Source organism: Nesoenas mayeri, assembly GCF_963082525.1.
Source record: "Nesoenas mayeri genome assembly, chromosome: Z".
Taxonomy (NCBI): domain Eukaryota; kingdom Metazoa; phylum Chordata; class Aves; order Columbiformes; family Columbidae; genus Nesoenas; species Nesoenas mayeri.
The window spans coordinates 8551219-8564673 of NC_137542.1; the positions used below are offsets into that span (position 1 = coordinate 8551219).

General features: G+C 41.1%; 1 protein-coding gene across 1 annotated transcript in view; it reads right to left on the reverse strand.

Annotated features, from left to right (window-relative positions):
- Nucleotides 1-4672: 4672 nt before the first annotated feature.
- GRIN3A (glutamate ionotropic receptor NMDA type subunit 3A) overlaps nt 4673-13455 on the reverse strand; it is a gene marked incomplete at both ends in the record, with an annotated part of 73662 nt that continues 64879 nt past the window's right edge. Inside the window, 3 exons of the mRNA XM_080362201.1 lie at nt 4673-5009; nt 8335-8408; nt 9159-9323. Coding sequence (XP_080218327.1) covers nt 4673-5009; nt 8335-8408; nt 9159-9323 — 576 coding nt within the window. The remainder of the gene's footprint in view (nt 5010-8334; nt 8409-9158; nt 9324-13455) is intronic.

Below are 13455 nucleotides of genomic sequence, written 5' to 3' on the forward strand. Positions count from 1 at the left end.
TTGTGAAAGGACATGGCATAGGTTATAGTCTCTATGCTCCCTGTAGTGCAAGGCTCTATTTGAAGTCTCCTAAAATCAAAATGTGAAGTCATTTATTTACAAAATTCCTTCATAGGGCATAGTATTTTTCCTTTAAACTTAATTTTCTTGGGAGGTGCAGCTTTCAGAGGTTTGTCTCATCTGTGTTCCTTCCCTTAATCACAAAATCTGTGTTACCTTCTTGTATCCACTGTAGGAAATAATAGGAACAATAGTAAAGTGAAAACAATCACAGACTGTCTTACTATTTCTATATTATTATTAATTTTTATCTTATTATTTTTATCATTCTGTAAACATTCAGAAAATATTAATTAAACTCTGTCAATTATTTAAATCCTGAAATGTGAAAAGGAACACATGACCCCATCCTTGCAAGGGGAAGCTGGGATGCTGAGAGTTTGTGGTATGGCTTAAGTTCTATTACAGCATGCGTAGAAGAAAGGAAAGCAGTACCCTTTCTGCTCTCAGTGGAAGTTGCTCCCTGGATTACAGTTTGTGATGTCAACTTGAAGAAAGAATGGTGCGTTAGGAATACTAATACTGATGGTAGATTTTGTGGTAAAAATGCTTGCTCACCAAAACCAGGATCTGGGTCACCAACAAACTGGATCTTCAAACAGCTTTGTTGTAACAGCAGACTTCCTTTTGCAGCTATGAGCAACAATCTGAATTAAACAGCCCTTGTAGAGGTGCAGAGCCTCTTTACTCTTTCCCGGTTATTAAGTCGTATCAGCTTCCTACTGAAAATCAAGCTTGAAATGTTTGTGTGTGTACTGGCAGTGTTGGGCTCACTCTGGTCATGGTAGGAAACAAAAAGTTGAAGCAGTCTGGATTTGTTTCCCAGATTTGGAAATTAGTATTTTTTTCCCTCACCCAGAAAGAAAGTATTATTTTAAAATATTTTGGTTTAAGCACAGGAAGTCCTTGAAGCTCATTTTGGAAGGGACTAATTTCTCTCTGTGCTTATAATTTAAACATTGAGAAACAGTAAACATTTTAGATGGGCTGTTTTGACTTGCCAGAGTGAGCAAGTTTGTCAATTCTGGGGTAAAAGAAAGGAAGAGATGGTAAGTATTGTTAATCAATAATCTGTCTAAATTCAGTGTCTGAGCCAGAGTAAGTGTAAGCAAAGAAGAAGCCTCTGTAGCCCTAACAATACATGTGTATGTACATATTTTTATATATGTACAAAGAATAGTGGTTTGCAAGAATTCAGCTTAAATATTTATGCTTAATCAGTAGGATTTTTAAAGAGTTGATATCAACAAGCAGCCTATAAACATGACAATTGTGTGTCGTGGACAGAATACATTAGTGTAGAATGTTGAACTTAAAATATTATAGGGTGAGAGGTTTTGGGGTTGTTTTATTTTCAGGGGGAGGGATTTTTTTTTTGTTTGCGGTTTTTTGTGGGTGGGAGTTCTGTGTGTGTGTGTGGGGTGTTTGTTTTTCAGGTTTTTTATTTAATTCAAAATAAGAGATGTGTCTGAAATCTGCAAAATATGGAAATTTTTATCTTTCTTCTTGCTACCATTCTTGTGCAGGGTGTAAAAATCTCAGGACTAGCCCGTTATGTCAGTAGCATGACCCTGTATGATGTACAAGAGTCATTGCTTGTGTTCTTATTTGATCCAGAACCCATCTGTTCTTCAAATTTGTCAGCTGAAGTTATTTTCTTCTTGTGATAATGGAAGTTGGAAAAGTGTTTGAACTGGCTACTGTGCTGCAAGTCTCCTGCCCTCCTCTTCCATAAGACCAAGCTAGTCCTGAGGACTGTTGGTGGTTGCAGTCCACTGGCTGTGACCTGCTGCTAAGGAATGACCTCTTCTGATTTCTTCCCTGTGGGCTCTGCTTCCTTACATGATGCCAGATGTGTCCAGGGCTCTGTGGAGTCCAGACAGGATGAAATCCTTGAAGAATTTAAGTTCCTCCCCTGGTCTGAGGAGGGAGGAATTAAATGTGAGGCCCAACGATATGGACAGGTCAGAACCATGGGCAGTCTCCAGTGTATCTTCTCATGGTAGCCAGTCTTCCCTGTGCTTCTCCAGTCTGCAGACTTTGATGTGCATGATACTCACTGTCCCATAGGAAGTTACAGAATCAGAATGTTTGGAGTTGGAAGGGACCTCTGGAGATCATCCAGTCCAACCCACCTGCCAAGGCAGGTTCATCAGAGCAGATTGCAGAGTGTGTCCAGGTGGGTTGGAATGTCTCCAGAGGAGGAGACTCCACAGCCTCTCTGGGCAGCCTGTTCCAGGGCTCGGGCACCTCAAAGTGAAGAAGTTTCTCCTCATGTTTAGATGGAACCTCCTGTGCTTTAGTTTCTGCCCATTGCCCCTCAAAGTTATGGCAACCTCTTTTTCTGTAGCCTATGGAATCAGGCTAGAGCAATAGCTGAATGAGAAAATAAGATGCCCAAACGTCTCAGTGAGGAAACAGTAACTGGGACCTTCTCTCGAAAGGCTTCTGGTTGGTGCTGTAATTAATGTAGTAATTTGGAGCAATTTCTATTCTGCATTTGACATAGGACTAACCCCTAAGGCACCCACCAGAGATTTTTGCTTAATATTAATTATTAGGTGGTTGACATTTTCTCAAATTTTTGTTTTTAATTGAGTGGTTTTTTTGACAGATTGGGTGTTTGGATTGGAACTTTGAACTAAACCACACATTTTTATTTAATCTATCATTAGCATTTTTCAATTACTCTTTTAATTTTTTTCTGTTCCTGCATGTAGAGATAAGGACGTAACAAACTGTTGATAAGCATACTGATAAAACTGAGCTGAGGTATTTCTTTCCTAGTATTTGTCTCATAGTAATACAAAGGGCAGTTCATCTGTTCTAACCAAATTATATTGGTGGTTGTAAGGTACTAGGGGCCACACAAATTATAAGCTCTTCCTAAAAAGCTGATCATCTAAATTAGGGAGGGGAGGGTAAAGGAAGGCAACAAGTCAACCTAGGTGATGTGCCCCTAGTAATCTAGCTTGTCAGGAGCTGGGAAAGACAGGACATCCTGGGTCTTTCAGACCCATCTGATGTGCAGAGCTCTGCACGCCACTTTCCTGTGTTACTCATTACTGAATGCAGCAGACACACTGGCTGCCCAAAAGCTGCAGCCAAGGACTGAGCAGGGGATGGAATATGAACTCTTCTGGATGAGGTTAATTAGTGTGGGTATCGCTGTTATCAGTTTTTAGTGGTCCACGCAGAGCTTTTCATTTGCAAGTGTTTTTTCAAAGGTTAAAGGTACAAAAAGGTAGAGTGCCTTTTTCAACCCCCAAAATACAGCTTCAGATCTGCCTGTCGCCTTTAAGCCATACCTGATGAGAACATCCCCCTTGACAACATTCACACAGGTGGCTGGAGGTACAGGGAGAGTAAAAATGACTTTGGTGGCACATCTGGGAGACCAGAGTTAATTCTGACAGTGTTAGAAACATTTTTTTCCCCTGTAATACAGGATGTGTTGGGAAGTGGTATTTAAAAATTCATAGAAATCCTGTTTAAATAACGCAGTCAGTTTAGTTGATGCAGTATTTATTCAGATGCTGAACAGCTTACCCTTCCTTCCCCTCATCATCCAGGTGTGAGGGAGCTCCACTCAGTACATAGCCTTTGAAACCACAACTCTCATTCTCCTTCACAGTGAGTCCTGGTCCACATGGAGGGTTTGGTGACTCATTTTGACTTTGGTGGGATCTTGGTGTCAGAATAAATCACAGACCAGAGCCCCTTTATGTCACTTTGGCTGTGAGAAAGAACCTTATTGTCAACTGAAGACAGAGAATATTAAAGTAGTTTCACATCAGTAAATACTTAACTTTCAGCAGTAGATACTGATTTACAGTGCTGCCACCCCTCCCTTCTCATCCTCGCTCTGCGTCACTGTGAACCCATCCCCTCACATCTACCGTGCAGCTGTTTGCATGGCTTCTCTCTGGCTGGGAGCGGAACCCAAACCTGGGATCAGAAGCAGACAGAGGTGGTGGTTTGTTTGTTGCCAAGTTATTTTTAAGCTAGGCGAGCTCCTTTATCACAGTCACAGAGCAGCCGCATCTGCACTGGTGCTGAGAGAGCTGAGGCAATGTGCATACTGGGATCGCCACCAAGAATTTGTCTCGTGAAACCACTGCCTGCGCCAGGAAGGAAGGGATTGCCAACACAGAACTAGCACCTGGCGTAATGAGCCTTCGCACGAACAGAGACTAGACCCACAGCACAACAAAAACATACCCACAGGGACATGCTTCCAATGAGCAGCTTAAATTTCCTTTTTTTTTTCTTTTTTTTTTTTTTAATTAATGCACAGAAAGGGCTAAAAAAGTGGGAACCTTACTGTACTGTCAAGTGGAGGAACCAGGAACTCTCGCTGTTTGGAAGTTCCGGGTTTCTCCAGTCCTGTGGGAATAGCTGATGTTTGCCACGAGAATGAGAAACTTGATATGAAAGGAGGAGGACTCAGGAGGGTGGCAGTGGCTGTGGGCTGCTGCAATTCTGTTCTCATGAAGAGAACATTGCCTGCTTTATTTTTGCACCTCTTTCTGGCATTACAAAAGTGTGTTACAAATTTTACAGAGGAAGGGGAGAAAAGGAAGAAAAGGGGAAAGGGCCGAGGTATGCTGGCCTAGTTCTCTGCAGTCCTGTTTGTCCTCTGATACTCTTCCAGCTCTGATTTCCTGTCCAAGGCGTGTTGCAACTCCTTCTTGATGATTTCGATCTGCTTCTCCAGCTCCGTAAGCTCTTGCATCACCGAGGTCCTACCAATGTTGAGGGACTCTGCTTTCCCGTTGGTTGTTAAAGAAGCCGGAGTCTCTCTTCTCACCTGGGGCAAGGGGATGTCTTGGTGCTGTTGTATCATCACCTCATTTTGCCCTTCATCAGTGCAGATGTATTTTTTCCGGTGACAGTTGCCTAGATTGGCCGTATTCCATACAGCATGCTGGCTGTTCCCTACATGGGACCTGAACAGAGATATGAGAGTTAATAAGAAATCATAGCCTGCTCTCATGTGTATTCAACCCTCCCCTGTGAGCCATCCTACTGGAAAAATATGATGCTGCAGTTACAAATTACATAGAAATATTGTTCTTTTATCCTTGGAATTATTTTTCTTGAGAAGCACAAATCATGAACACAAACAGCCAGTTTTTCTGTGATTAAACCGTAGCAGAGACTAGAACAGAATCCTAAAATTCATCTACCCCATAACTCTTATTTTTTGGTAGTTATGAAATTACAGTCCTTTCAACTTCAGCTCAGGAAATTGTGTGTCCTCCTCCAAAGCTTTCTGAAAGCTTTTGTGGTTGCAGTGTCCTGAGTTCATTACAGCATTAGTCCTTTGTATATGAATGCTTCTTGACAGAATAAATAGAATTTGGAGTTTTCGTGTCAGGGGAGAAATTCCCGCTTGGGAAATTATTCAGATGCTTCTATATTTTCCTGTGGAAAAATCTTTTCAAACTATTTTGATTCCAGAGGATCTTTTCCCTCTTTCTTGGGAAAATCACTCTGCAGCCCTCCCAAATCAGAGCGTTTTCCAGGGTTTCTTTCCAAACAGAGGAGCACCATGTGGCCCCCGCTGGGACATAAGGAGGCACAAAGTTTGCTGTTATGGGAGAGGAGCTTGGCTTTCCTATCCGCTTTACCTTTTGGTTAAATCTATGTGCATTCGTTTTAGAAACTGAGGTTGAAACTCAGGAGTAGTTGCTCTTAAAACTGCTCCATCTTAGAGGTCTTCTGTGAGTATCTTTGGACAAAGTGTGTATTCGTGTGAGCTACTGATCTGTGGCTAAGGAAGAGGATTGACGTTTCAGGATTGCGACCGATGGAAAACAGCTGGTTTCAGGAGGAATGTGGAGCTGGGAGAAGGAAGTTGGACAGTGGAAATTTCTTTAGAGGAGGTGGCAATCAGGAGTGTTTTAAAAGACAGGATGGCAAAGAGTACATAGAGGAGGTTTGAGGCAGGAGTGGCGGATCTAGCTCAGGGAACCCCTTAGGGGTGTATATTTAGGGTTGTTTATTTTTTGTGTAGATCAGTGATTTTTCTCATATTTCAAAATAAAAGCCAGGAAGACTCTCAGGCCTTGTGCTAAACTGGATGTGTGTTTTGTGACGCAATTACATTAATCCCCTGAAGAGAAGAAAGTAAACAAATACCTCTTGGGCATGTTTCAGACAGGGAATAGGAGTAGCCTGGGCAAGTAGAAACTGGCTCTGAGGCCAAGAGCAGAAGGCCACCATGCTGCCTTTCTGCACAGACCGTGGTCTAGATGAAAAAGGCCACCTGGCAAAGAGTGGGGCTGCTGACAAGGGCTGAGGCGCCTGGAGATGTCTCCTTGATGAGTAGCTGTGCAGAGCCCACGGTCCCCGGGGTCCTGGGCAGCCAGTGCGACCAACTTGCCTTGGCATAAAAGTACACGTCTTGGAGAAGCTGCAGCCCTTCATTTTGAAAATGTTTCTTAAGAGTCATATCATTAATCCATAATTTCTGATACATATTTTTTCTTTCCTTTCACAACTCAAAACCACCGCATTTTGATAAAGTGTTAGTAACTGACATGGTTCCTGCTGCTCCTGGCAGTGCTGCTTTTGTTTGAGGGTCTGGGAAAATGGTTTTAACAAAGGCCAGAGCCCACAGTTAACACTCAGGTTTCATCAAGTAAATGAAACCCTTTACAATTTGGTTACTGATGCTGGGCTGCCCTCCTGGCTTTTCAAAAGTTATGACCTGAAAAGAACAGTGGATTTTCTTCCCTGAGTAGCGTAGTAAAGATTCTTCCTACCTCTTTTCTGTATCATGGCACTTTTAAGAACTCCACAGTCCCCAGCAGAAATAAAAGGTGTAATAATATAATTGATTTGGAAGTCCTGAGTTGTACCTTGCTACATCAGTATTCATGACAACCTGGGGCCCGTGTTACTAGGTATCTTGAGTTAAATTCACTGTAATTCTGTGCAAGCAGCAGCTCAGACCGTAAGCAAAGCAAGGAAGGCGAGTGGGCGGGCTGGATGCTGTGTGGGCAGAAGGTTTTGGGCAGCTGCACATCTTCACTCTCAATGTTGAAAGAATATTTGTGTGGTTCTTTCTCTGAGCCATTCCCTGTGTGGCCTACGGCCATCTCCTTGTGTTACGAAATTTTTGCACTGTTCAATGTCTGACAAATAACTCAGGTGCTTCTTCTTGTATCACCAAAGATACAGAGAGTCCCCTCCTGTGCAAGATTCTCCCTCCGGCTGCGTTAGTGCCTCTGGTTTTGTGGGAGCGTGAATGCCACCACCAGTGAGGAGGGTGTAGGAGGAGGAAATGTTTTGCTCCAGGCTGGTACTGCTGTTCAAAGATGGAAAGCGAGGAGCTGCTGTGTGCAAGGAGGTGCCACACTAAGGAGTTTTGTTGGGCAAGACAATGAAGGAATGGACAGAGGGAATTGCTTGCACTTTTATATACTTTTTTTGTATATACGCAGTCTAGAAGCTATAGAAGTTTACCTCTTACATTTGCTGCCATTAGTACAGAAATGGCAAATTAAACACAACATACTTTTACATACATGGGTTTCAATCATGCCAGATACCTAACAACAGCCTGAAAGACATTTCTGTTGTCTGCAGCTGAACTTCTCTGTAGAAAAACAATATTGCTGCTTCTGTCTTTAAAAAGTGCACTAATAGTTTTGAGCTACTGAGCAAATGTATAGTTTTAACAAAATGCCTTGTGCTCCTTGTAGCTATAGATAAGATTGTCTCCTCTTCAGAAGACACAGGGTATGAGAACAAAGCAGGTTTGTTACCTACTTTTCTCCAACATGAGTTGTTTGAGACAAATGTTTCTGAAAGGACCGCATTTTCCTCTTCTCGTCTTTTTTATTTCTCATTCTAAAAAGTAAGAAAGCTGAAAATGTTTCGAACATATATACTGCCTCATCTCTCATTCACTGCCAGGCTACCTCAGAGGGCTCTAGCTGTCTGCCATTCTTCAGTATGTGAGTAAATAATTACTTAAACACAAGGGCAGCAGAATTAAACTGCAAAGTCTGTCTTTAAAATGGGGATGCTTTTATTAGCTGTATGCAAAATCATGGAAGAACAAAATCTCTGGATTTAATGCTTTCTCTTGGAAACAATTAATTTATTCCTGCCTCCTTCCCTTGTCCCTTCTATTTTGTTTCCTTTTCTTGGTTCTATTATCTTTGCAGTGTATTAGATCCATAAGCAGATTCCCAGACACAACATATTTCATTTCAAAGTAATTTTTGTAGTTTGTGTTTCAAGGCATGCAAAACTTCTTACCTCTTTTCTACTCGCTTTGTCTTAGGCTGGCATTTGTCCTCAATAAATGAACTGTTCAGGGCACGATGTAATCTCTGGAGGGAAAAGAAGAAAATAAATTAGTAAAAGCAAGATTAAGAGTAGCTCCATAAATAGGTAAACAGTTTGTGCTTTGTGTGATGGGCTTGAGCATAAATTATTTTGCACATTCAAGGATACAAGCAATGTCTGTATCCTTGTCATTACAACAGATGTATTTTCCTCTGGTTTCCCAAGGAAGGGCAATCTGAAAGGTTGATAAATATTTTGCAAACAATCCTTGGCATTAGAATTTCTCAGAAAAAAAGTGGATCTTGGCAAACTTTGTTATTCTCTAAAAGATCTCTTTCCCTGTGCTGCTCTAAAGCAATAGAAGCTCTTCCCTTTTGTGCCCTTTGCTGCAAAGTAACCTCTTCCTTTACAGCAAACACCCAGAGCAATTTTCTTCCATTATTTTCCCTATAATAACTTAGGAAGTTACCCAGCACTTCCTGCATGCATCAAAAGTTTGGGAATCCCTAACAGTGAGATAAATTGTTCTGGTTAGCCAGTTCAGAATAATAACACTGGCTTCTGGTGTCCAAAAGAGCTGGAAGGTTACAAGCGCAAATGGAAAGGTCTCTTCTGTAGACTTTGCAATTGGGAATATTCAAACTGTTTCTTCTGTGCTTCTCATTCCATCACTAAGTAAACTTCTTCAAAGATGCCAAACATCAGTGCTCTTATACTATTTTACACCTTGTTCTCATCTGGACTTTCTTTTATTAGCCACATGACTTTTCACAGGGTTACTTCTGAATACACACCTGGCTTGTATGGAGCCAGTACTTCATCTTAGATTTCTTCTTGATTCGTGGTAGGACCAGCCGGTACACAATGTGTTCCCCAATGGTAGTGAGAATGGACAACCCAAAGCCAATGCACAACATCACAAAGAGCCCAGAAAAATGCTTGATCCCCATTTGTAGGGTCTGTGAATAAAATCAAGAAAGGAAGTTAATGAAGCAGGCTGTCAGTGTATTTTAGCATGTGCTTCTGTCTTCTCATTTGGAAATGTGGTCTGAGTGAATACACGGTAAAATATTGCAGAATAGTCTGAATACTGTTCACAACAAAGCCTTTCTGTGCTGCAGAAAGCTTGGTCTTCAGTCAGAACAAAGGACCTGTCATGGGAATGAGAATCAAAGACCAGGGATTTTTTTCCCTCATGCTGTTTCCCTAATGAGATTGTGTTGAACATATATGAGAATACAGTATTTGCAGTGTCTTTGCATTTGTAAAAGCAAATACTGCTTGACAGAATACAGTCAATGAACTGTAGAGCAAGTCCTTCGTCAGCAGTGAGCGAAGACCGACTGTTCCTGTTTTCTGGGAATTGATCATTAACTATACCTTTTTGTGCTTTATCCTTGATGGAAGGTCACGGTAAAAATGAAGTAACAGCACAAAAACTGCACCTCTCCATGCCCTGCGTTAACTGAAGATGTGCTTGTTAGAAACTCTGTCTGCAATTATAAATAGCAATAAATTCTCACCTTGTTCTGCCATCCCACCCTTTTCATGTAGGGTAGGAAACCTTTAATTAATTTGAGACTCTTATTGGTATTAATCATGTTTGAAGACCAAGAAATCAGTGACAGCAGCAATCTGTACCACAAATTTACACTCCAATGAGTAGGTCAGGTTTGCACATTAAGTGTTATCTTAGTACCTTTATTCTCTTGCTTATTTAACTAGCTCAGTTATGAGTTTATCAATAACTAAAAACTCTTGATAGTAATTACTGTCTACAGACTAGTTTGGAAGTATTTCCAAGCATACAAGTTCTCCTTGTGCCTTTCTATTGAGGAATGTATTCCTTGTGTCAGAAAAAAAAGGATCAGAAAATTGCTTGGGTAGATTTGTGTGTCAGGAGATGGTATCTGGGATGCTATCACCTGGATAACTGACCTGTGTGTTCCTTCTGTTTGTTGTTAGTTTGTTGGGGACTGTGCTTTGTTATGACTATAGCGGTGTAATCTAGAAAAGAAACAGGATTTATTTGAAAGATAAATCACAGAATGTTTGAAAAATCTTGCTATGAGATAATTCTAAGGCAATGAGTTGGTTAGTGATGAGTCCCTTGAAGCTGAGAGCTTGAAAGTCCCTTTGCAAACTTTTGTTGAGCGTCTGTGTGCAGTATCTCTCTCTTCTGGTTTTCATATTTGATTTCTGTTCTTTAAAACACAATGGCATGAGATAGCATATCACAGATTTTTAACAAGAATAGAGCTTCAGCACTCTATCAGAGTGAGAACTTTTGCATGTGGTACTGGCAATGTACTCTTACTTTGGGGGTTCTCTGCCAAAATCAACCTGCTTGTTCCAAAGAATACTGAGACGAATTTTGGGGAAGAGAATTTTTGTACCAGTGAATAAACACTTCAGGGGTGTAAAGGGTATAATGGGGGTGTAAAAGCAATTTCTGAAGAAATTTACTGCAGCCTGGAAAGAGAAATGAAAAACAGTAAAGTGATTCTGGGGTAGAAGGGTGTCACAGTCCTGGCACAAGGGTTTTCTGATGCTGAGAGTGCATCAGTTCCACCTAAAAGCAGCATTTCCTTCTCAATATCAGAATTTCTTGTTGGCAAGAGCCTCTCATCCCATACTTTGTCCTTCCAGGTAGGGGAACAGGAAGGTGGCAGAAAAATCATAAGTAGTAATGCTTTAAACCATTCAAAACCCAAAGTGTTAGACTGGAGGTCTGTGTTACCTGGCCTATTTCTTTTAATTAGCAGTGAAGGCCAACTTTTGGTCCAGGTAGCATAAAAGCAGAATGAGGCCCTGACATTTTTCTCAGAGGTCTTTAGAGCCATGACCTCAGTATGGCCTATCTCTGAATTCAGCAGATATCATTATCTGTAAGAAGCAAAAAGACCGCTACCCATACTAGCTGAACCTACTGATTAAATGTGCTCTTGCTAATTCTCCAAGAAGTGTTGATACAAATCACTTCCCAAAAAAGATGTTCAAGGGCAAGTATGAAACAACTTCCTTAGAGATGCAAAGCTAACAGTAAATGTAAAGATAAATTGAATGAGAAATAGAATAATAATTTAAAAGGAACAGCTTTGCTCAGTCATCTGAAGAACACCCCTATCTATATATGGTCCCTGGCTACTGCTGTGTGTTGTCGTACAGAGTGACAGTCTACGGGTGGGCATTGCCATTAACTCCCGTGATGGCAGGAACCAGTGACTTGGCTGAATACAGATCCTGTTGCTTAGCTATCGAGAAGTAATGCAGAAGTCCCCAAAGGCGGGGGAGATCAGGAAGGAGGCTGATCTGCTGGTGTCAGGTTGCTGTATGACAGGGAGCATGTGAATGGCTCTAAGAACAGGAACTACATGGAATATGATCAAACACTAGTCATTCAAATTTTTGTGTTTGTTTTTTTTTTTTTTTTTTTTTTTTTAAAGAGACACAGTGTCAATTGCAGTGGGGATTCCTGCATGTGTGAGATGTCTCCTCCAGCCTGAGGTCGATGTTTGATGCCACCCCAGTACTGCTGCAGAGACAACACTTGGCCAGCTCCTTACATGAAAAATAGCTCCCTTGTCATCAAGTAAATCTGCCCTGATTTATGCTGATGAGGCTTTGGCTCACTGTCCTGTCAGCTCTGCAGAATAGTTTTCTACCTTCCCTGGAAGCAGGTAAAAGAAGTTCCAGCACTGGCATCTCAGATGGGTTTTTCACTTATAATGGATAGCTTTTGAAATTGTCCCAAACAAGACATCTTCTCTTAGGAAAGGAAATGCCAAAACAAAGCATCAATAATATTTCATCTAGCAATAAAGAAGACAGTGCATTGAAAGAGCTGCCTGGTAAAGGCTGCACACTAGAGGGAAATTTTTGAGACTAAATTAAGTGGGGAAACAAGGTATGGGAGAAATAATTAGTAGTGTATGTCTTACAGTGCATGGAGTGATTATTTATAGCAATACCAGCACTGTAAAATGGAAATTTATCAGCTGTTTATAATTACTACAGGCACACACATGTTAAATAATAAAGTAAACCATCTAACAGAGGTACCTGTCATTTTTATAGCGTCATGTGTATTGCTATCGGAGCAGCAAGCTCTGCTACTTATTTTGTAGTTTGTCTGTGTGGTTTCAGGTACATATATAGAATATATTTGGAAAGTGCAGCAATAAATGGGATTTTTTTAATCACTGCTTTAATCTCTGGTGAAGTGCTAGGGGCCAGGTCTGTGTGTTTGGTCTTTGCTGGAAATAGAAAACCACTTGATGACTTTCTCTATTGCAGTATCTTTTTTTTTCTTTTTTAAGCGATAAAAACTCATAATGTGATGTATTCTCCATTAACCCAGGATAAAAATACCATCCTTGCTCCAACTTTTTCATCCTAAATTCAGGAGGTAGCTCCCTGCATTTTAGGAGAAAGAACTCAATTATGCCCATGTGGTGGTTCTGAAGCAATTGGTACCCATAGTCAATCCAGTGATGATTGCAGCCAGTGAGTACTAAGAACTACACTGGCAACAGCCTCTTGAGCTATTATATTTGCCAGTTGTAAACTGGGAAACAGGCAGTTTCTGAAAACCAACAAATATAAGAACAGACGTGGAGGTATCTGCTTTTTTTTTTATGAATTGTTTTAGAGACTATTCTGATTTAGCAACCCCCATCTGCATTTGCTAACTAAACATTTCCTGCCATGTCCTCTGTGGTTATGTGCTTTTTCCTTGGCCCCTGAAGAGGAGGAAGGGGATGCAGAGAAGAGAGTTTGACATTTGAGTTCTCTTTGAGGCATGGAGCAGAGACAAAAAACAGCAGTGATTTCTTTACTGGATTTCATGGGCAAAACTCCTGATTTACTCCCTACTACAAGAGATTGTAAATGCTCTGCTTTCCCTGGTTGCCTTGAAAGCAGTGAATAAGCCATCAAATATGCCTGTGCTCCAGCTTAGACTAATGAGAAGCATCTAAAGTTTTTTGTGGATACTTTGCAGGTTGGCAGCCCAGCACAGATATTGGTCCTTCATGCTGCTGCACCCGAACACTAAATAGGGATATCATGTGTACATTAGCTATAATAATA